The 23726-nt window shown below is 38.9% G+C and overlaps 1 protein-coding gene across 1 annotated transcript in view; it reads left to right on the top strand.

The window, feature by feature from the left end:
- Positions 1–23726, top strand: part of LOC309546396 (multidrug and toxin extrusion protein 2-like) — a gene marked incomplete at both ends in the record, with an annotated part of 154418 nt that overhangs the window by 87375 nt on the left and 43317 nt on the right. Inside the window, 6 exons of the mRNA XM_082246055.1 lie at positions 5317–5414; positions 7076–7173; positions 7877–7990; positions 9373–9440; positions 19814–19922; positions 22932–23007. Of these exons, the coding sequence (XP_082102181.1) occupies positions 5317–5414; positions 7076–7173; positions 7877–7990; positions 9373–9440; positions 19814–19922; positions 22932–23007 (563 nt within the window). The remainder of the gene's footprint in view (positions 1–5316; positions 5415–7075; positions 7174–7876; positions 7991–9372; positions 9441–19813; positions 19923–22931; positions 23008–23726) is intronic.

The following is a 23726-nucleotide window of genomic DNA, read 5'->3' as shown; positions in this document are numbered from 1 at the left end:
CAAAAATGATGAACCAGTATTGTTGCAGCAGGCTAGAAACATTGCACAAATGCGCCAATGTACAGGCACATTAAGGGGGCCCCGCAGGCACGATATTTAAAGGAATTTTTCATTTTTATTGTTTCACTTTAGGCATTATTAAAATCACTGCTCCTGTAAAAACAATTGTTTTAAAAAACATTTTTTGCATTGATTCATGTCACCCAGGTCCCCATACACTTTTTTGGGCCAGTAATTTGCATTGAAGTCTTTAAAATTAGGACTTTAATGGAGTTTGCATGTTCGCAAGAACATTTCCCCTGTTTGAGATGTTCTGTGCAAACCGAACAGGGGGGTGTTCAGCTCATCACTAGTGATAACCAATATTAAAAAGTGTCCACATCTTTAAAGTTAGCATTCACAATATAATCCATGAGGTCTGAATTATTCTGTTTTAATATTGAAAAGTAAAACTTGTTTCCCCTTCAACTGAAAGCCACTTTTAGATTCTAGTAGTCTTTCCCATGTTGACTTTTGATTAACAAGTTCTCACAAAGACCTTCAGCTTGAGAACAATGACCACCTCAACAATACACATTTGTAAGACCTGAAGGCTCTTTTAAACATTGACCAGATCTTTGGTTCCAGGTGTTGTATAAATACCAGAAACCCAATTGTTCTGAGACTAATGCCTCGTACACACGTTCAGATAATCGGACGACTTATCGTTCACATTTTGTTGCATGATACTAATATCGAATTCAACAATGCATATAAATGTAGGATTTTTTTTGTACAATTCTGGAAAAGCTTCCTGGTTGCGTAGCTACGTATCAGATGGTGCAAAACAAAAACAATGGCAGCCAGGCTTTCTCCGTGCTATTTTAGTGTTTCTGATCATGCGCGGTCTTTGACGATTGATTTTTAGCGGACGCATAGTTTACTGATTAAAGGATTGTCGTTTGCTAGGCTATCGTACAACAGATGTTTTCCTGTTTGTCCCTTCGGATTTTGTTGAACGAACTGTCGTGATCGGCTGTCGAAAGCTGTGTACTAACGATCAGATTATCGTGCGATCAGGTCGAAGGCGAGTTTTATCGTATGATTATCTGAACGTGTGTACGAGGCATTAGGCTCCATACACACTGGGCTTAAAAAAAAAAAAATATCAGTTCACTTGGCAGAAAAAAAAACATTCATATAGGGCATTTTTTGTACAGAGTTTGGACAGGTTTAGGAGAGTTTAGCGTTTTTTTCTGCCAGAGAGCTCCAATCAGAAACGCAAAGAGGAAGGTTTTTTTTCTGCCTCCAAACATTGAGCTCAAAATATGCCTCTAATTGTCCTAATGTGCCTGGACACATAGGATAACACTGAGCTGCTGCTACAGGCATAACACAACGCCTGTAGTAGCATCAATTTTTAAGTCAGTGTGCATGGAGCCTTAAGTGTCCTTGTCTTTAATTGACTTGTCCACAACTTGTTTGCAGACCAAATTGAGTCATTTTCCATCTGTTGGGAAAGTTAAACTTAGTCTGGCGCTGTGCTTTGACCTTTTTGAAATCTGGTCTCATAGATCAAAATTATAGAAACTATAAAATATGTTTTTTCCCATAAAAGCTCTGATATTTAGCATTAACATAATCAGAGATGGATAGTAACTAAGTAGAACTACTTCACTACTGTACTTAAGTACCGAAATGCGGTATCTGTACTTTCCTAGAGTATAATTTTTTTCTCCTACTTCCACTTTTACTTCACTACATTTTTTCGATGATTTCAATACTTCTACTCCGATATTTTTTTTTTGTGCTGCATAGTTACTCGTTACTATTATAAAAATTACCAGTGCCAGAACAGTAGATGGCAGTTTTCATGAAGCTCAAAACATGTGTATTATCAGCGCATACGAAAATAAATGCTACTGTATGTATAAATAAAAGCTGCATTTGAAATAATAAAAAGCAATATGATGTTCAAACTTTTGACTTCTTTCTTTAATAACTACATAACACAGTACTTGTACTTTTACTTTCAGTACTTGAGTAGCAATTTTTTTTCCAAAACTACTGGTACTTTTACTTTCAGTACTTGAGTAGCAAAATTTTAAAAAAAACTACTTGCAATACTTAAGTACAAAAAATTTTGAATACTTTAGTACTTCTACTCAAGTCACTTTTTGATTGAGCACTTCCACTTCTACTCAAGTCCCTTTTTGATCGAGCACTTGTACTTTTACTCAAGTATGGGTTTCGAGTACTTTATACAACTCTGAACATAATTAACAGATCTTGGCTATAGGCTTTTGATTAATTTTCTGCCTTGGTGCTTAGGGTCCTTAACCCCGTAACAGTTCATGTTCTTACCTTAGATACTCACCTAAACATCATAATTCGTTTGGCTATTCCAGCATCTGTTCACTCTTCTAATTTTTTCAGTTGTTCCTATTTTGTTTGTACAGTCTTTTGAACCATGGAAAAGCATGCCACAAAACATGCAAACATGCTTTAAAAATGCTTCGTTCCTACTCCTTGCTCCTAAAAATTACTCCAAATTTCACTTTCTCACCATGTGTCAACTGTACTATGTACCATACTCTTAATAATCACACTGCTGCTACATTAAACACCCCCCAATACATAAAACCTTCAAAATAATGAATAAAAGATACACTCTATGTAGTGCTGTGCATATAAATAAATCAATAGTAGCCAATAGTTTCATGTAATCCCACTCCAGAAGTGCTTAATGTCTCCATCACTCACCAGATGACAATGACTCTTATTAAAGATCAACATGTAGTGCTTTACACTAATGATGATTCCTTCTTATATGTTCGCTCTCCTGCAGACTGTGCTGTTTCCTTCTCTCTCCTCCACATTGTGTGTCCTTGCAGATCAGAGAGGAGCGGATTACAGAGTGTTTGGCTTGGGATGCAGTGATTCAATGTGCCTATGGTACATGCCTATTTATGTGAGGAGTTTTAATCTGTCAATAAAGTATTTTTTGTTTTACATATTTAAACTCTTGGATTATCTTTTATTATAGGCTTTTACTCCTGCAGACTATGCTGTCTCCAACTCTGCCCCCCACACATAGACCCCAGATCAAACAGGGAATAAAGATAACCGAAAAGTATAAATCTGTAAGACAAAAAAAAAAAACAGATTCAAACTACTCACAAAAAAAGGCATGTAACATAGGCACATCCAATCACTGCATCCCAAGCTGGCCACTCTGTACTCCGCTCATCTCTCACTAACCAGGACAGGATCCACAGCTCTGTCGAACCCACTCCTAGGCCACACAGTGTGAGCTACAAGCCGATCTTTAATAAGAGAGAAACCTTGTTACCTGGTGAGTCTCTGTCTAAGAGGTGGAGGCATTGAGCACTCACTGAGCACTTCTGGAGTGGGATTACACAAAAAATATTGCCAATTGAATATACACTTGTGGATAATAGCTATTGGAATGTTCTATTGAAGTTGGATGAACGATTTTATTTGTATACTTTGAATAAACTTTGTTTTCCATGGAATTCACAATATACTTTACTGGGTAATATGTGTTTTTGATTTTATTTACACATAGCAGATATAGTTTGGTGACTATTGATTTATTTATACAGTATCTCCCAAAAGTGAGTACACCCCTCACATTTTTGTAAATATTTTATTATATATTTTCATGTGACAAGTATTGAGTGTACAGTTTGTATAACAGTGTAAAGTTGCTGTCCCCTCAAAATAACTCAACACACAGCCATTATTGTCTAAACTGCTGTGAGTACACCCCTAAGTGAAAATGTCCAAATAGTGAAAGTGTCAATATTTTGTGTGGCCACCATTATTTTCTAGCACTGCCCTAACCCTCTTGGGCATGAAGTTCACCAGAGCTGGAGTCCTCTTCCACTCCTTTATAACGACATCACTGAGCTGATGGATGTTAGAGGCCTTGCTCTCCTCCACCTTCCATTTGAGGATGCCCCACAGATGCTCAATATGGTTTAGGTCTGGAGACATGTTTGGCCAGTCCATCACCTTTATCCTCAGCTTCTTTAGCAAGGCAGTGGTTGTCTTGGAGGTGTATTTGATTATCATGTTGATTATCATGTTGGAATACTGCCCTACGACCCAGTCTCCGAAGGGAGGGGATCATGCTCTGCTTCAGTATGTCCCAGCACATGTTGGCATTCATGGTTCCCTCAATGAACCGTAGCTCCCCAGTGCCGACAGCACTCATGAAGCCCCCAAGCATGAGACTTCCACCACCATTCTTGACTGTAGGCAAGACACACTTGTCTTTGTACTCCTCAGCTGTTTTCTGCCACACAGGCTTGCCACCATTTGAACCAAATAAGTTTATTTTGGTCTCATCAGACCACAGGACATGGTTCCAGTAAACCTTGTCCTTTGTCCGCTTGTCTTCAGCAAACAGTTTGTGGGCAATCTTGTGCATCATCTTGAGAAGAGGCTTCCTTTTGGGACGACAACCATGCAGACCAATTTGATGCAATGTGTGGCGTATGGTCTGAGCACTGACAAGCTGACCCAACCACCCCTTCAACCTCTGCAGGAATGCTGGCTGCACTCATACGTCAATTTTCCCAAAGACAACCTCTGGATATGTTGCTGCACAGGTGCACTCAACTTTTTTGGTCGACCATGGCGAGACCTGTCCTGAGTGGAACCTGTCCGGTTAAACCACTGTATGGTCTTGGCCATTGTGCTGAAGCTCAGTTTCAGGGTCTTGAAAATCTTCTTTCAGCCTAGGCCATCTTTATGTAGAGCAACAATTCTTTTTTTCAGATCCTCAGAGAGTTCTTTGCCACGAGGTGCCATGTTGAACTTCCAGTGACCAGTATGAGAGAGTGAGAGTGATAACACCAAATTTAACACACCTGCTCCCCATTCACACCTGAGACCTTGTAACACTACCGAGTCACATGACACCATGGAGGGAAAATAGCTAATTGGGCCCATACTCACTTTTGTTGCCAGTGGTTTAGACATGTGGCTGTGTGTCACTACTTTACATTGTGGCAAAGTGTAATTTTTTCAGTGTGGTCACATGAAAAGATAAAATAAAATATTTACAAAAATGTGAGGGGTGTACTCACTTTTGTGAGATACTGTACATGCAGCGCTTCATAGAGTGTATCTTGTATTTCACATTTTTGATGTTTTAAAATTCTTTGGAACTTACAGTAATTATAACTTAAGTGTGAGTTGTCTTATGGGTTGTAATTTGCTGTACTAAATAATTTTTTTTATATAAGAAAAAAACAAAGTAATTTGTTTTCATGTACAATGACACAAACAATCATTTTCCTTTTCTAGGGTATTATATGGCCTCAGTTTTTTACTGGGATAGCAGTAAACATCATCAATGTTGTTATCAATGCTATTTTCATGTACGTCTTTAAGATGGGAGTGGAGTAAGTATGTCACAAATATTTAAGTTTCATTGGTACACTGAGAACACTCTAATACCAATCATTTTACAAAAAAAATCCCCAAGGTATTTCACAAATGAAAGCAGTATTGCAGACAATAGATGGATGGATAGATTAGATAGATAGATAGATAGATAGATAGATAGATAGATAGATAGATAGATAGATAGATAGATAGATAGATAGATAGATAGATAGATAGATAGATAGATAGATAGATAGATAGATAGATAGATAGATAGATAGATAGATAGATAGATAGATAGATAGATAGATAGATAGATAGATAGATAGATAGATAGATAGATAGATAGATAGATAGATAGATAGATAGATAGATAGATAGATCAAGTGCCTTGAAAAAGTATTCATAGTCCTTGAAAAAGTATTCAAAGCCCTTGAAATTTTCCATGACTAATAGTTGTCCTGTGGACAGATTCTACCAACTGAGCTGTTGATCTCTGCAGCTCCTCCACGGTTACCATGGGCCTCTTACTGCTTCACTGAATAATTATTTTATCTTATTTCAGGTACTTATATAGTGATGTCAATTTACGTAGCACTTTGGATATACATTGTACATTCACGATAGATAGATAGATAGATAGATAGATAGATAGATAGATAGATAGATAGATAGATAGATAGATAGATAGATGTTTTTCTGAAACAAATGAAGTAACGTTTTATTACAGTTATTCCTTTTGTGATGCGCTGATTACCAAATACAAACTAGGTGTAGAGAAATAATACAGGCAGCCATGCTTGCTTTTATTCTGAATGTATGTGTTATATCTGAAAGATGCTGTAATACTAATATTTAAAGCATACAGTATATTGCAGTAGAATCTATGGTACAAATATAATTAGGTCCTCTCCTTTTCTAAAATCATTTAATGTTAGTAATTCCAAAATGTACTTGTAAACAAAAAAACAAAAATAAAGATTTATAGTTTTAAATCCAGAACCTCTTACATCTTGCAGTACTCCTCTCATCATCCAGGGCTTGCCCATGCAGGTCGCGGGCAGGTCTAGGATGGTGGACCTCTCTGCGACAATCATAGAGAACCTGTTGTATAGAGCCGTGGCACACTAACGAATCTGGCATCACTAGCCCATAAGCAAATCCCTGCTCAAACCTGTACTGTACTGTTGAGTACACAGGCCTATATACACACCATATGAACTGTTGTCTTATTATTTTATGTGGCTTTAATTTTCTACAACGTATGACATCTAATTGCCATAAGATAGGCTAGATTATGCAACTAAAATACTGTATTCCTTCTGGATTTTGTATACCCCACCCTTGTTTTGTCCTATTCCCTCTTACTTTGTTTAATAAACTTTGGTTTGGAATAGAAAAAAAAATAAAATAAACTAAAGATAAATAAATAAAAAATAAGTAAAAATCTAAATTTTTCTTTATAGGTACATTTTAGAATTACTAACATTAGGTGTTTTTTTTCAAAGGGGGAAGGTGCCAGGACAGTAAAAGTTTAGCTTGCATTTTCCTTCAGGATCTACTATAATCAAATGTGTTTTTGCATTTACATAGTGATTTGACTGATATTTGCATATGAAAATACTGAATTTTTAACTTTGGCAATACATTAATATTGTATATATTTTTTTTTTTTCAGAGGTTCAGCTTTGGCAAACACAGTTTCTCAGTGGGCAATGTCATTTTCAATTTTTCTATATATAGTTGGTAAAAAGGTGTATGTGAAAACATGGGGAGGTATGTTACATAGTTGCACTGAAAAAATGTAAATGTTCTTTGAGCAAAGCAATAGGTTTATGTTACTGTAACCGCTTCCTGACCTGCAAGTATTGACCACCTCTTCCCTGCCCCAAAGTAATGAAAATAATTTATAAATGTGAAAACATTACAACATAATAAAACAAACATAGATCAAAAACCATTGTAGTTTTGCAGATCAAAGCAACAGGTTCACTGTAATTGTGCATTTGCCAACACCACCTTCTCTTCATCCCCCATTATTCAATCCCTGAGAGTGAATAAATATACCCAATATTTCTAGATATTGGAGAACATGTGATTCATGATCTAATGTCCTAAATGACAACACTTGTTCTTGGTTGTTCAGGCACCTAGTACTTGCAAATAGAATGGGCAGAGTCTCCTTAGCCTTGCCATGCCAAGCTTTGCCTTGGATCTTGCACTTACCTTCCTGTCCTCACTCCTGGCAGTCAAACAGAATGGTGGAGGGAACAAAGTAAGGTAAATTTAAATAACTGGTTTGACTGCAGAGGCAATGCAGAGGTTTACTTTAAGGTTACATATTTGGCAATGAAAGGTTTAGGACACTTCAAACACAATGCTGCAATGCTGTTATTATATTCATTTTATATCAACAGTTATGCTTATTTAGATAATTTGATACATGTTACTGCTGGTTTTGAAAATGTTTTCTTCTCAGGATGGTCCACAGACTGTCTTCAGGAGTGGGATATATTCTTAAGCCTTGCTATACCGAGCACACTGATGCTTTGCGTTGAATGGTGGAGCTATGAAATTGGAAGCTTTTTAGCAGGTTGGTTTCTTCATTCTATAAATATTTTAACTCAGTTCAATTTGCTGTATGTCCTGGGTCCTTACACTCTTTAGCTCTGTTTACTTGCTAAAGTTTTTGTAAATACAATAACGGAAAGGAAAAATCTCCAAAAGCAAAGAAAAAAATTGGTATTTCTGCCAGCATGGTTGGGGCCCTTTTGGTAATGTACTAATGGGGATGCTCGGTGGCTTCCAGATAGAAGAACTCTGGCAGGATTTACTTGAACAAGGCTTACCAGTAATGAAAAGGGAAAGCAACAAGTGCACATATGGGTTAAGTGGATCTGAGCTAATTGGGTAATTCAGAACAGCAACCCTATTACCAATCCTGCGCTTCAGGTGTGGGTCCCTACGGCAAAGGGGCCTCTCATGGATTGATGGCATGACTTCAGAGAACCCGCTCTGTATGGCTGTAGATGCAGAGGAAGACTGGTGAACCTGCTCTGTGTGGTTCGTCGGTCTTCATCTGCTGTTGATGCTGGTGTTCCAGCCGTACTGCAAAGCGAGTGCCTGTGGATATAGCACTCTAGCCTTGGACATGCGCTTCCTTCCCTAGTCTGGAATCAAGTTCCCCTCTATAACTGGCTCTTGGGTTGAGAGGAGAAGACTGAGTCCTTACTCCTCAGGATCCTGGGCACAAAAGCCACAAACTTTCCTAGGCAGAGCAGTAAAAGATCCACTCTACTCCTCCTGGTGTCACCCAGTTTATTAGGATCTGCAGTTCTGCAGGTATCTTCCAGAGTGCAGCAGTCTCTCCTGTCCCAGTGTGCAAAGAAGCAGCCCAATGTCTTTTTCCTCCTGCTCCTTCTGAGTCTCAGCATCTATCTAAATTTGTAGTTCAGAAAGTCAATTCCTTCATTATAGAGATGCTGTTTCGGAATACATCTCCCATAATCCCAAGCGCTCTACATTACAGCCTATGAGATTGCTTGGCTAGCCCTTCTACTCCCTGATTGGTCCTTTGTTCTGCTGCCAGAAAGGCAGGGGTGAGCTGGGGAGAGAAGTCTCACACAGAGCCACAGCACAGCTAGCAAGAAAAGAGGATGCTCTAACTATAACAGTGTAGGTGGGGAAGGGGGAGGCAGAAGAATCGGCAGCTACATGGAACAGCCCACAGCAGGCTTTATAGATCTGTAAAGTTACTGGTTATACTGGTTATTTGTCTTTAAAAGAAAAATTATATAATAGTAGTACTTTAACTTTTTTTTTAAAAGTTTCTGTGTGGAGAATCATTTTGACTGTTATTTCCTGTTTTATCAGCCACCAGTGCTCCTCAGATTATTTTAATCACGTCAAGTAATTGAATGTTGTATGACAACCAACCAGTTGACCAACTACTGACACTTTTATCTTATTTTTTAGGACTTATTAGTGTTGTGGAGCTAGGAGCACAAGCAATTATGTTGGAGTTGGTAACATTGGCTGCCATGGTATGATGGTCACTTTACTATTTATGTCTTCTAACACTTTTAAATCTACTTAGAATAAAACTGTTTGTTTAAAACTAAACTCCAAGCAAAAAAAAAAAACAAACAAATTCTGCATTGTATACAATACAGCTCTGTATTCATGAATACGTAATTTATTGTATTAATTAATGCAACTTTTTGACTTAAAGTGGTTGTAAACCCCATTCATGGAATTTGACCTAGGCACATATATCTGTCGTGTTTACTTATCTCTCTCCAAAGCCCTAAGTGCCATGTCTTTCTGCTGTTCCATTTCTCTATTATCAGCGTGATAATGAAAACTTCTGACAAGCTCTCCGACACAGGAGATAAAAGTAGCTGGAAATTTGTTTCGGGGAGGGAATTTAGAGATAAATAAGCAGACTGCAATTGTGCAAGTTTCTTCATTCCTCTGCCTATGTGGAGGGGAGGGGGTGTGCCTTTCCTCCAATCTGCTCTCACACAATATATGCCCAGACTCCACACCCACTGCCGGAGGAGGAAACAATATTTGTAATACAATCTGCACTTTCTAAAGAGTGTAGGAAGTTGAAGACAGCAGATATATATGTAAAACCTATGTAGGGAGATTTGTTTCATCTCTGTGTATCATCTGAGGCTGTTAACTTCACTGGGTAAAGGTTTACATCCACTTTAAATCAGCACCATCAAATACCCTGTACACTAGAGCTCAAGCTGGGAGAAGGAGAAGCAGCACAAGGAGTCAATCAGTTGTGCTGAATTGCTTACAGGGAGCATGTTGACTGTCAGAGCCCAAACAAGACCATCTAGTCCTCAGGGCAGAGATAAAAACTGTTCCCTCTCTCACGATAAACAATGCCCTGCCTACAACCCCCCCCCCCCCAAAAAAAAAAAAATGATTGAACTCCAATCTTTACACTTACCCATCTAAGCATAAATTCCCTTTGTAAGCTAAATTCTCCCCGAACAAATCTTTGCACCTTCAATGCCCCTTTCTTGCTCACATCCTCTCCCCACAATATGGCGAACCTTTACCCAATTCCACCAATCCCCTGCAAAATAACCCTTCTAACACAAATCCCCCTCCTCCAATTTCCTTCCCTTTTAGCACAAATTCTCCCCCCAAATTTCCCCTCCTAGAACAGTAGATGGCCTGCAAGGATGAGAATTTTTAGGCACCCAAAAACCACAAAATTAAAATCCGCAATTTTGTTAGACAAAAATAAAATGTATATAGTTGTACAAAACATAATTGCAGATTAAAAATTGTACAAAAGACCAACCTGGAATTAACATCAGCTATAGCAAAAAGCTGTGTGTTGCAAGTGAAGACGCAATGCTTTTCGATGCCAATTATCTTTAGAGAATACTGATTTAGGTGGTATATTCTGGAACAACAGTTATTACATATCAATTTTTAAGAATAGCAATAATATAATAACAATACATCATATTGCACATACTGTAACTATAAACTTACAATATCAAAGACCAACCATTGAAGTGGGTGTGGTCAACAGCGTGGATAACGTGTGATCGAACCCAGTGCCTTAGCAGCATACCAGGAGTTCAGCTTAAGGTGCAGAAAACATATTATTTATACCATATATTTGGATTGGTGAACAGACAGATACAGGGGTATTTATGAAGATTTTTCCTGACTTCACTTCACTAGTATGCAACTTCTTTTCTATATATCCAAGCTTGTATTAATAAGGCATCCATTTAGGTGGCAAAAGTTCAGTAAGAAGCAGCGTGTAGCCTTCTTTTGGGGGGCTTATAATAAATGGCCTTCCCCAAACCGGATATTGCACTAAACCTGTAATTTTATTAAGAGAGCCAAAACCTTTACTAAGGAAAAATGTGTTTGAAAGGACATGGCCTCTGAACAAAGGAATTACCTTCCTACCTGGAAATTAACCAGTTCTCTAAGCAACGTATTTGAAAGCCAAGGAACTATTGCAGCCAGTATTAAACATTAACCATAAGTATATACAGTAGATGCACACCAGTATAGAAATAATACGAGTTTCATATAGTAAACGATTAATACCAGTACATACATCCAATGTCCAATACATCCAATGTGCAAACAGGTAATATCAACAAAGGGTCCTACAGGAGTCCTGGTGGAATTGTGCACATACAATTGGATATACAGTATGTAGTCCCTAATAAATACACCTCCCGATGAATGTTGCATCAAAGTCCAGTTGTAGGGAATCCTGAGGATAATCACAATGTGGCATCCTTCTTGGTGTTGAAGACCTGAAGACAGGATCAGGGATAATGAAGAGATCCTGCAACTGTTTTCCAGCCAGCCTGGAGCGCAGCTTCTCACCAGCAGAAACTGTGGTGTTATACTGGAACTCATAATCAGCCTATTTACTCTCCTTCTTAGTCTCTAGTAACTTCTTATTTGCCTCTAACTACCTACTGGGCCATCAGAAGCCTAAACTGCCCTTAGCCTGTGCTTTTTTTTTTTAGCCCTGAGCTAAAACTAGCTATAGAATCTTAGACCAGAAGGGACAGGGTTAACTAAAATAACAAGAGCTGCATATAATTTATACTGCAATAAACATATACCAACCTAATATGTAGCAGGTCTCCTTGTTGCAACCAAACAGCCCTGACCCACCATGGCATGGACAACACTAGACCTGGAGATTTTGGAAGTCAAGTCAACACCTTGAACTTTTTGTTGTGTTCCTCAGACCATTCTTGAACAATTTTTGCAGTATGGCAAGGTGTATTATCTTGCTGAAAGAAGCCGATGCCATCAGGGAATACCGTTTAGATGAAGGCGTGTACTTGGTTGGCAACAATGTTTAGGTAGGTGGCATGTGTCAAAGCACCATCCACATGAATGGCAGGACCAAGGTTTTCCAGCAGAACGTTGAAAAAAGCATCACACTGTCTCCACTAGCTTGACTTCTTCCCATACTGAATCCTGGTGCCATCTCTTTCCCAGGGAAACAAGGCACACACTTCTAGCCATCCACATGATGTAAAAGAAAATGTTATTCATTAGACTACGCAATCTTCTTCAGTTGCTTTGTGGTCCAGTTCTAATGCTCACATGCCCATTGTAGGAGCCTTTGGCTGAGGACATGAATCAGCATGGACAGCCTGAGCAGTTTGCGGCTACGCAATTCCAATCACAACATAATAGATGCCCATTTTTTCTGCTTTCAACACATTTATCTCATAGACAGCATGCATACTTGCTGCCTATTATATCTAACTGACTTTGAGATGTCACTGTAACAAGATAATTAATTTTATTCACTTTAATTCTCAGTGATCTTAATGTTATGGATGATCAGTGTATGCAACCCTTCAAGACTTCCTTTACTCATTAATCCAGTACAAATAGATGAAGAAGCAATACCGACCAACATTTAAGATCAGATAAATGGAAAGGCTCAAAACAGATCTTAATGGAAATGCTGTTTTGAACTTGTGCAGAAGTTTCCTGACCGCTTGTTTAAAGTGGCAGCCAACATTTCCATTCTGATATATATTCAGCTTTACTAGATGGGAGCTTAAAGTGATACTAAACACACATTGTTTAATTTACATTGTCCCCTCTATTTCTGTATGAGGATGATGGCACTAATTATTTTAATAAAAAAAAAAAAGACATCTAAGTACCTTTTTCCTAAGGGATATACAGCTGTCACATAACCCAGATCTTTCCGAGCCAGTCTGCAGGGAAACATAAGCAGGAGAAGCTTCTAGTCCTCTACTGCTGGTCACATGTTCAATTTCATGGGTCAGGTGGTGAATGCACCGACAAGAAACAATGCGGTACTTGACCTACTGATTACCAACAATACAGACCTGCTCACGGATATAGAAATACGGGACAACTTAGGGAACAGTGACCATAGGTCAATTGGTTTCAGTATTAATTACAGTAATAGGAAACACAGGGGTAATATAAGGACACTGAATTTCAAAAGAGCCAATTTCCCTAAACTGCGCTCGCTGCTAGAAAATATCAAATGGGATAGAACCCTGGGAACAAAGAACACGGAGGAAAAATGGGAGTGCTTCAAGAGCATACTTAACAAGGGGGTGGGCCAGTGCATTCCACAGGGAAATAAATTTAAAAGAGCAAAACTAAACCCTGGGTGGCTAAACTCCAACATAAAAATGTATATTAGAGCTAAAGAAAAGGCCTTCAAAAAATACAAGACTGAGGGGTCATTGGCAGCATTTAAGCACTACAAAGAGTGTAATAAGAAATGTAAAGATGAAATCAGGGCGGCTAAAATAGAACACGAGAGACATATAGCGGAGGAGAGTAAAAATAACCCCAAGAAGTTCTTTAAGTATATAAACAGTAAGAAAGCGAGGCCAGAACACATTGGCCCCATAAAAGATGATAAAGGAAAAATGGCCACTGAGGACAGAGAAAAGGCGGAAGTGTTAAATAATTTCTTTTCTTCAGTCTTCACAAAGGAATCGGGGGGCTACACTAACCCAGCTTGTAAGGCCGAACTAAATAATACACCTCAGGAAGTGCCGCCATGGCTAACAGAGGATAGACTTAGAGCTAAACTAGAGAAACTTAACATAAATAAATCCCCGGGACCGGATGGCTTGCACCCAAGGGTTCTTAATGAGCTCAGCCAGGTGATTGCCAGACCATTATTCTTGATCTTTAAGGATAGTTTACAGACAGGTATGGTGCCAGCTGATTGGAAAAAAGCCAACGTGGTACCAATATTTAAAAAGGGGCCGAGATATATCCCGGGTAACTATAGGCCGGTCAGCCTAACATCAGTAGTCTGCAAAATTTTGGAGGGGATGATAAGGGACCACATACAAGACTTTAGTAATGAAAACGGTATTATAAGTAGTAATCAGCATGGATTCATGAAAAATCGTTCATGCCAAACCAATCTATTAACCTTCTACGATGAAGTGAGCTGCCACTTAGATAAAGGTAAGCCTGTGGATGTGGTGTATCTGGACTTTGCAAAGGCCTTTGACACCGTTCCCCACAAACGCTTACTGTACAAACTAAGGAAGGTAGGTATGGATCATAAGGTGAGTACCTGGATAGAGAACTGGCTCCAGGGGAGAGTCCAGAGGGTGGTGATTAATGGGGAGTACTCTGAGTGGGCGGGTGTGGAAAGTGGGGTCCCCCAGGGTTCTGTCCTGGGACCAATCCTGTTTAATTTATTCATAAATGATCTAGAGGAGGGGATATCTAGTACAATCTCAGTATTTGCAGATGATACTAAATTAGGCATGCCAATATCTTCTATGCAGGATGTGGAAATCTTGCAAGCAGACCTGAACAAAATAACGGGGTGGGCAACTACATGGCAGATGAGATTTAATGTAGAAAAATGTAAAGTAATGCACTTGGGGGCCAGTAACCAGAAAGCAAGCTACTCACTAGGGGGGGAACCTCTGGGTGAGTCTAGGATGGAAAGGGACCTGGGGATACTGGTAGACAACAGGCTTGGAAGTGGCATGCAATGCCAAGCCGCTGCAAGCAAAGCCAACAGAATACTGGGATGTATAAAAAAGGGGATTCACTCCAGAAATAAAGAGATTATTCTTCCACTCTACAAAACTCTGGTCCGGCCACATCTGGAGTATGCTGTCCAGTTCTGGGCACCGGTCCTCAGGAAGGATGTGCTGGAACTGGAGAAAGTCCAGAGAAGGGCAACAAAAATAATTAGGGGAATGGAGGACATCAGCTATGAGGAAAGACTACAAGCACTGAACTTATTCTCTCTGGAGAAGAGACGATTGAGGGGGGATATGATATCAATGTACAAATACTGTACTGGCGACCCTAGCATAAGGAACAAACTATTCAGAGTAAGGGAATACAATAAGACACGTGGCCATTCACTAAAACTTGAGGAAAGGCGGTTTAACCTTAAAGTGCGTAAGGGGTTCTTCACTGTAAGAGTGGTAAGGATGTGGAATTCTCTTCCGCAAGCAGTCGTATCAGCGGGGAGCATTGATAGTTTCAAAAAACTATTGGATGGACACCTTAAAGACCACAACATACAGGGGTATACAATGTACGGTTAAAAGCAAACACACACACACATCATAGGTTGAACTGGATGGACTTGTGTCTTTTTTCAGCCTCACTAACTATGTAACTATGTAACTACTATGTAAAAATAAATAAGAAAAAAATGCTTTTGGAATACAGAGTAAAAATAAATTATTATTATTATCAACAAACAGTTTTAAATTGTCATACAAATACAGTACCTTGAAAAGTATTCATACCCCTTGAAATTTTCCACATTTTGTCATGTGACAACCAAAAACATAAATGTATTTTATTGGGATTTTATTTGATAGACCAACACAAAGTGGCACTTAATTGCAGAGTGGAAGTAAAGTGATGAATGGTTTTCAATATTTTTACAAATAAATATATGAAAAGTGTGGCGTGCATTTGTATTGAGCCGCCCTGATTTAATACTTTGTAGAACCACTTTTCGCTGCAAGTACAGCTGCATGTCTTTTTGGGTATGTCTCTACCAACTTTGCACATCTAGAGAGTGACATTGTTGCCCATTCTTCTTTGCAAAATATCTCAAGCTCTGTCAGATTGGATGGAGAGCGTCTGTGAACAGCAATTTTCAAGTCTTGCCACAGATTCTTAATTGGATTTAAGTCTGGACTTTGACTCGGTCATTCTAACACATGAATATACTTTGATCCAAATCATTCCATTGTAGATCTTACTGTATGGTTAGGGTCATTGTCCTGCTGGAAGGTAAATGTCTACCCTAGTCTCGAGTCTTTTGCAGACTCTAACAGGTTTTCTTCTAAGATTAAAAGAAGCTGATGCTAGTTCCATGCAATGTTAGATACTGTGCAATATACCGAAGCTGCTGCCTCCCCTTAAAACAGACCCTGGGGAAAGGGGAATGTTTTAGTGATAAAAAAGGGCATATAAAGGGTATGGCGCTGCTTTGCAATATGAATTATGCTTATGAAGGGGATCTACATATACCATAGAGTGTGTGGTGCTCAAATACATGTGTGTGCTAGTGATAACAAATTCACTGAAAATACATAACAGATGAATGGTGCTTGTAAAAATTATTATATAATATAAACAAAAAACGTGCAAAATCAAACAGCAATTTTACATACTCAGAATATGCTACAATTAAATAAGTCCTTCCGTGACAAAAAAAAGTGACACGTGCTCTTTCAAAGTGCTTCACAATTGTGCACATGTATAGGAAACTGATGATGAGTAAAAAATATATATTAAAAAATAAATTAAAAACCCAATTCATTTGAAAATTTCATCATACACTCATAAAGTGACAAGTGCTATTTAAAGTGCTCCCAACTACTCTTTAAATTAGTGCTTGTTGCTGGCGTTACACAAACGTGCTCCCCCTCTTGTACCTCACTCACCAGAGAGCTCTCCCCTCTTGGGGGTAACCAGCATCCACAGCACCCAGTAGCTAAGACAGCAGACCTAAGATCCACATCTAAGTAGCACCCACTGGCTGAAACAGCAGACCTGAGATCCACATTCAATGGTAATCCTTTTCCTTTTCCCTCGTTTTACATGTGGAAACAACAAGTGGCAACAGTTCTAGTCTCCAGTCTGTGGCCCCCTCAGGCAACTGTTCTGTATCTTTGGCAGACATATGCGCCCATTTTCTAGCTGTACAATTACCTTTTGTTATTCTGAATAAATCCCTCTGTGTGTTTGTCTGTGTCAATGTGGGAAAGACTTCCACATGGCTTCATGCAAACTGCAAATGGGACTTCCTATGGCTTTCTTCTTGCCACTCTTCCATAAAGACCAGATTTGTGGAGTGCTCAACTAATAGTTGCCCTGTAGACAGATTATCCCACCTGAGCTGTGGATCTCTGCAGCTCCTACAGAGTTACCATGGGCCTCTTAGCTGCTTCTCTAATTAATGCTCTCCTTGCCCGGCCTGTCTTTGTAGGTTTACAGTTGTCCCATACTCTCTCCATTTTCAGATGATGGATTGAACAGTGCTTTGTGAGATGTTCAAAGCTTAGGATATTTTTATATTACCTAACCCTGCTTTAAACTTCTCCACAACTTTATCTCTGACCTGTCTGGTGTGTATCTTGGGGGTGGGGGTGTAGCGCTAATGACGAAAACCAATATGAACAGTCCATCAAAAGATAATAAATGTCCAAGAGAAACTAAAACATCACACCAGCGATTTTGATAGTGAGGAGAAAAGTGAATCCACCACCGGAGAAAATCTGATATGCCCTTACCAGACTAATAGACCTGGATAGGTCTTAAGAGGCAAAACAGCAGATAATAAACCGTAGATCTGAAACACAATCTTCTCCCTTCTTAATGGACACTGATAAGCCACCTGCCGATCTTAATAATCTCGAAGACATTACACTTTGTCAAGCTGTTGCCACTCTGCATTTGTGTAAGACTTTTACCTTTTATTTACAATTAAAAGTTATGAAGCATAATGCGCTATGAGGGTGTTCCTTTATGTCTTCGAGATTATTAAGATCGGCAGGTGGCTTATCAGTGTCCATTAAGAAGGGAGAAGATTGTGTTTCAGATCCACGGTTTATTATCTGCTGTTTTGCCTTTTAAGACCTATCCAGGTCTATTGGTCTAGTAAGGGCATATCAGATTTTCTCCGGTGGTATATTCACTTTTATCCTCACTATCAAAGTCGCTGGTGTGATGTTTTAGTTTCACTTGGACATTTATTATCTTTAGATGGACTGTTCATATTGGTTTTCATCATTAGCGCTGCACCCCCACCCCCATTGTTATTATTGATTTTCTTTCAAAAATCATTTGTGTAGCTGCTTCATGCATATATTAAGTTTAATGTTGTTTTATTAATTTATGATCTTAAATCAGCGCAGCAAAATTTAGATCCTTACTGGTGTGTATCTTGGCCTTCATGATGCTGTTTGCTCACTAAGGTTCTCTAACAAACCTCTGAGGACTTCACAGAACAGCTGTATTTATACTGAGATTAAATTACACACTGGTGAACTTCTGTTAATAATTTGGTTACTTCTGGTTCCACTAGATTTTGTTAGGGGTATCAGAGTAAAGGGGTTTGAATACAAACGCAAGCCATACTTTTCAGATATTTATTTGTAAAAAATTTGGGAAATCATTGTCCTTCCATGTCACAATTATATGCCACTTTGTTTGGGTCTATCACATAAAATCCCAATAAAATACATTTACGGTTTTGGTTGTAACATGACAAAATTTGGAAAATTTCAAGGGATATGAATACTTTTTTAAGGCACCGTATATATTTGAGTGGGTGAATTTCTGCCAGTCATAGGCTGTGTCACGCCCCTATAGCCTGTGTCTTAGAACATAAAGGAGGTGAAGCCTCCATCAATCTACAAGTAATATCCCACCCCATTGTGTTTAGCTAGTTAGTGGGCATGGAGGAGGAGGGAGAGAGTGGGCTGTCATTTACCATTGTGTATACACCCACATGTGTGACTCTATAGTCACATGGGCTGCTCAGATGTGATAGAGAGTAAATGCTTAGCATAGAAACTCAATGAAAACTGAGCATGTGCAGAGCTGCCACCACAGCTGCAAAAGCCCTAGCTGAATTGGGGACATGGGGTGGAGACAGAGAACAGCAGGATCAACCAGATTTTTTTTGTAGAATACAGAAAACAAATCTCATAGTGACTGAGTGAATGCGAACAGAATGTAATACAGCATTTATTGATAGTTTTTTTATGATGTGGGTTTAGTCACACTTGAAGGATGCTACTCTTGATATACAATGTTCTTGAAACACGTCTTCAAGTTAAAGCTGCTGTACACTAGACTTCATGCAATTTCTGGGAATGGAAATAGTGTCTGGAAGGCTATAGGAGTACCCTGTTTAAAACTATGGACTGATAGGGAGATACATAAAGGAGGTGGAGCCAAACACAAGGCCCTGACATAGCTATTTACATATTAGAGCATCTCTGGGTTCAAGTTGCCAGGATTTGGTACAAAGTATATAAGCGGAAATGAAAGCATATCTAAGTAATTTAGAAAACCAATGATTTTCAGATAAATAAAGTAGTAGTTTTGACATTACATAGAGAAAATTGTGCACACAACAGCTAGTGCTATACACATCAGCTTCCAAATAGGGGATTCAAAAGACATTGTGCTATACTGTATATATTTTAATTTAGTTCAAAATGATGGGTTTTTCTTTTTTTTTTCATTCTAGTATTTTTTCACCATGTCCACTTGGATAATATCTGTGATATAAGGATGCAGTAATGACCATGCTGGTGAACTAAAATGATCTTCACTTGCAATGTCTTGGCCAGGTTTCTAATTAATATAGTATATTTCTCTACAGCTTCCAGTTGCCTTTGGCACAGCTGCCAATATCAGGGTCGGAACCGCTTTAGGAGCTGCAAACATCGAACAAGCCAAAACGTCTTGTAAAGTTGTACTTTACTGTGCAGGTAGGATTTTGTACTCTAAAGAAATGCTACATGGTATGAAAGGAAAAAAAAAAAAGAAGAAGATTTTTGCATACCTTGTAGAAAGCAAAATATTTTGCTGTACTAAAAAGTGAGAGACATGTAGCGTACAAGAAACACAGATTTTTGTTTTTAATGAAACAAAAGCAAATTTTTTAATTATGTGAGCATAACTTGGTTCTCCTTTTCTCTAAATGTATATTCTCAACATTTGTGTTTGCTCTAGTTGTAAGCCAAGTCCACAGTTTGCTTTTGCAAGGACTGTACATAGTTCTTTTTGGAGTATCTTACTCAATTCCCCAACCCTATCCCTACCCCCCCCCCAAAAAAAAAAAAAAACAACAAAAAGAACCCCCCCGAGACTTGTTATTGAGCCAAAGAGTGACTGTGATTGTGTGTGCCTGGCTGCGGGGAAATCACTAGCAAATCACTGGGAAATCGCTGGGAAAAGCCACTCGGACAATTTTCAGTGGCTCACTTGGGGGGTAGCGCTGCATTATCATTTCTCCTATTGCTTCGCTATTATACATTCGTAGGGTTTGTTCTGCCTTAAAGTGGTTGAAAACCCCAATAATGAAATCTGACCTGGGATCATTATCTTTAGTGTTTACTTATCTCTCTCCAAAGCCCTAAGTTCTGTGTCTTTTTGCTGCTCCGTTCCTCGGTTCTCAGGATGATAACTTCTGACAAGTTCTCCAACACACAAAATTACAGCAGCTGGAAATTTGTGTTGGGGTGGGTGATTAAGCGGAGAGCTTGTCTATTCACAGTACAGCTCTGCATGCAACTTTGTTCCTCTGCCTATGTGGAGGGGTGGGTGTGTGCCTTTCCTCTAATCAGCTCTCACACAGTGTAAGTCCAGTATCCCCACCCACACCTGCTGCTGAAACAGGAAGAAATATTTTTAACATGATGTGCACTTTCCAAAGAGTGTAGTAAGGGAAAGACTGCAGATATAGATGTAAAACTTATGTAGGATGATTTGTTTCTCATCTGTGTATTATCTGAGGCTGATCACTTCACTGGGTATAGGAGAGGTTGTACAACCACTTTAATAAACCCTAGATATTTGCTATCAGTATGTCTGTAATTTTTGGGTCCAGTTACAGGGTGGGTCATTACTGAAATGATAAAATAACCTAACATTTCTTGCAGATCATTCAAGGATCATTGCTACACTGGTAACAGTGTTTATTGAAAACATAAAACATATACAGGATTTTCAATCATACAAAGGTATATAATGATACAAAGTTGTCTTTACAGCATGACAATAAACATTCACAGAGAGTCAAAGAAACAGTACATAAAAATAAGCCACTGTCACTTATTTCTCCTCAGTAAGGGTTATGACTACAATGTGACTAACTCATTTTACCAAACCCGTAGGGCTGATCCCCCAGTTATCTAGGCAGTTCTCTGCAACTTATGAATGCCATCTCAATTAACATTTAGTGCTGATTTACTCCAGACATCCCAAATTTTTTCGATGTTGAAGTGGAAAATTTATTTTATCATGTATGATATTTTCATGCAGGATTATTTGATTGACTGCTGCTTTCCACTGGGTTATAGTAGGAGCATTCACTTAAGGGCTATCATTTTGTGTGCTGTAGTCAATGTTTCTTGTGTGCTGTAGACAATGTTTCTTGTAGGAAGATTCTAGTGTACCATGGCCATATTTCCTCATCCAGAATGTCAAAAAGGCATAATTCATTGGTGCAAGGTAAAGGGATTAATAACAAGGTGAGTAAATCAGCTACCAAATTCCAGTAGGCAGACACCACTCAGCATGTCTAGTGAATAATATATAGTTAGGTGAGTTTATTATTCACAGTCGGGGGAAATCTATACGTGGGAAGAACAAGCGTTCTCCCAGTCTTCACTGGACATAGAAGATATACAGGACTGGCATTTGGATCTTACCACCAGGGGTGTAAATTCGAATGTAATAAGTGAGAATACAAGGTAGAAACCAAACCTCATGAACTTAGGATCTAAGTATCCAGATCAGAGGATAATTGGAAATTTGAGTGTCTTGATTCCCATATTGGAGTATTCAATTTTCATTTGAGGCAGATCTCAAATACAGCTACCTATAGAAAAAAACTTGTGGAAGGTTATACTTTGCTTGCAGTTGTTCAAATGAAGATAAAGTACGATTGTAATAAATGCGAGAGAGGGTTACTTTACCTCTTTGCTGCCTTGTAATTGAATACAAAACATATTTAGGTGGATTGTCTCAGAGAGCTTAGCTAATTCTGATGAGAGGTCGGAGTAAGAGGACACATTTTTAACATCTCCAGACTGACATAGCCAGTTTCAAAAAAGGAAAGTGTAGCCTGGGTAAATGATGCTTAGGTGCCTCTAAGTAAATGAGTAGTAAGTCCATTTTTAATATACTTTCCATAAGTGCATGTGCAGTGTGAGGGACTGTATGATAACTGGAATGAACTTATTTGTCTTAGTTTACTTGATAAATAGTATAGGTACATGTCAGGTAGTGCCATTTCGGCTTCATCTTTGGGTTTCTGCAAGGTGGTAAGTTTAAGCTTTACTGTTAACCATTTTACTGGGTCAGGAATTTATAGAAAATCCAAACGCTTACAAGTATCACAGGAATAGTTGATGAGGGGACACCTAATTCAGTGACAGTTGACTGAGAGCAGGTTCACTTCACTTTGGAGATATTTTCTCTGGTTTTCTGATAGTGAAGGGGAATTTTCCTAGTGTGACCTAGTAAAAAAAAAAAAAAGTAACAAAGGCCCTAACCCACGCTATTCGAAATGATAAATACACATTTATCAGGCATAGCACACATTTGAAAACATTAGTCTTGCATTTACGTGTCATTTGTTTTCAAATATACAATTTCCCGGGGCTTGGAATACCAAAATTAAGTTACTCTTACTTTATGTATTCATAAGTATATGCTAGGCATTTCAAACATTAAATTATTTTTCATACTAATTTGTGCTTTCTGTTTTTCAGTATTTGGTTCCTTGGTGGTCAGCAGTACTGCACTTGCACTGAAAAATGTCATAGGTTATATGTTTTCAACTGATGGGTGAGTAATATGGAGAAAGGCAAAGTTTTCAAATCCATTTAAATGATGATTCATCACTTTGATACAGTTCGTGTCATGGTAATATGCAATGATCACACATTTTCAATCAAGAGATTTTTATGTTTTCACTTTAAATTATCTTTATTAACCACTTGCCGACCGCCACAAGTACATTTACTGTGGCAAGCAGCCCCTCCTGGGCAAAGTGACCTATATATACGTCGCTCGCCAGGAGCCTGAAGGGGGCGAGCGTGCGCTGCCGGAGGCGGTCTCCCGCCCCCTGCTCGTTCACTGAGATCCCCGCGCGAGTGACCGGTGGCTCCGATGTCCGCCAGCCACTCGTGATCTCCCGCTGGAGAGGGAGAAAGGCAGGCGGCTAATGTAAACAAAGCCGCCTGTCATTCTCCCTGGTGTAACTGCAGAGATCACATGATCCTGCTATGTAGGATCGTATGTCTCTGTGATTACATCAAAAGCCACGCCCCTTGATAGTTAGAAGAACGCCCCTAGGGACACACTTAACCCCTAGATCTCTAATAAAGTTACCCCCTTCCCTGCCAGTGTCATTTTTACAGTAACAGTGCATATGTATAGCACTGATTACTGTAGTAATGTCACTGGTACTCCCAAAAGTGTCAAAAATGTCAGTCAGGGGTCCGATCTGTCCGCCGCAATGTCGCAGCCCCGCAAAAAAAAAATCGCAGATTGCTGCCATTACT

Source organism: Pelophylax lessonae, assembly GCF_965119305.1.
Source record: "Pelophylax lessonae genome assembly, chromosome: 2".
Taxonomy (NCBI): Eukaryota; Metazoa; Chordata; class Amphibia; order Anura; family Ranidae; genus Pelophylax; species Pelophylax lessonae.
This window is presented reverse-complemented; position numbering and strand designations above follow the sequence as displayed.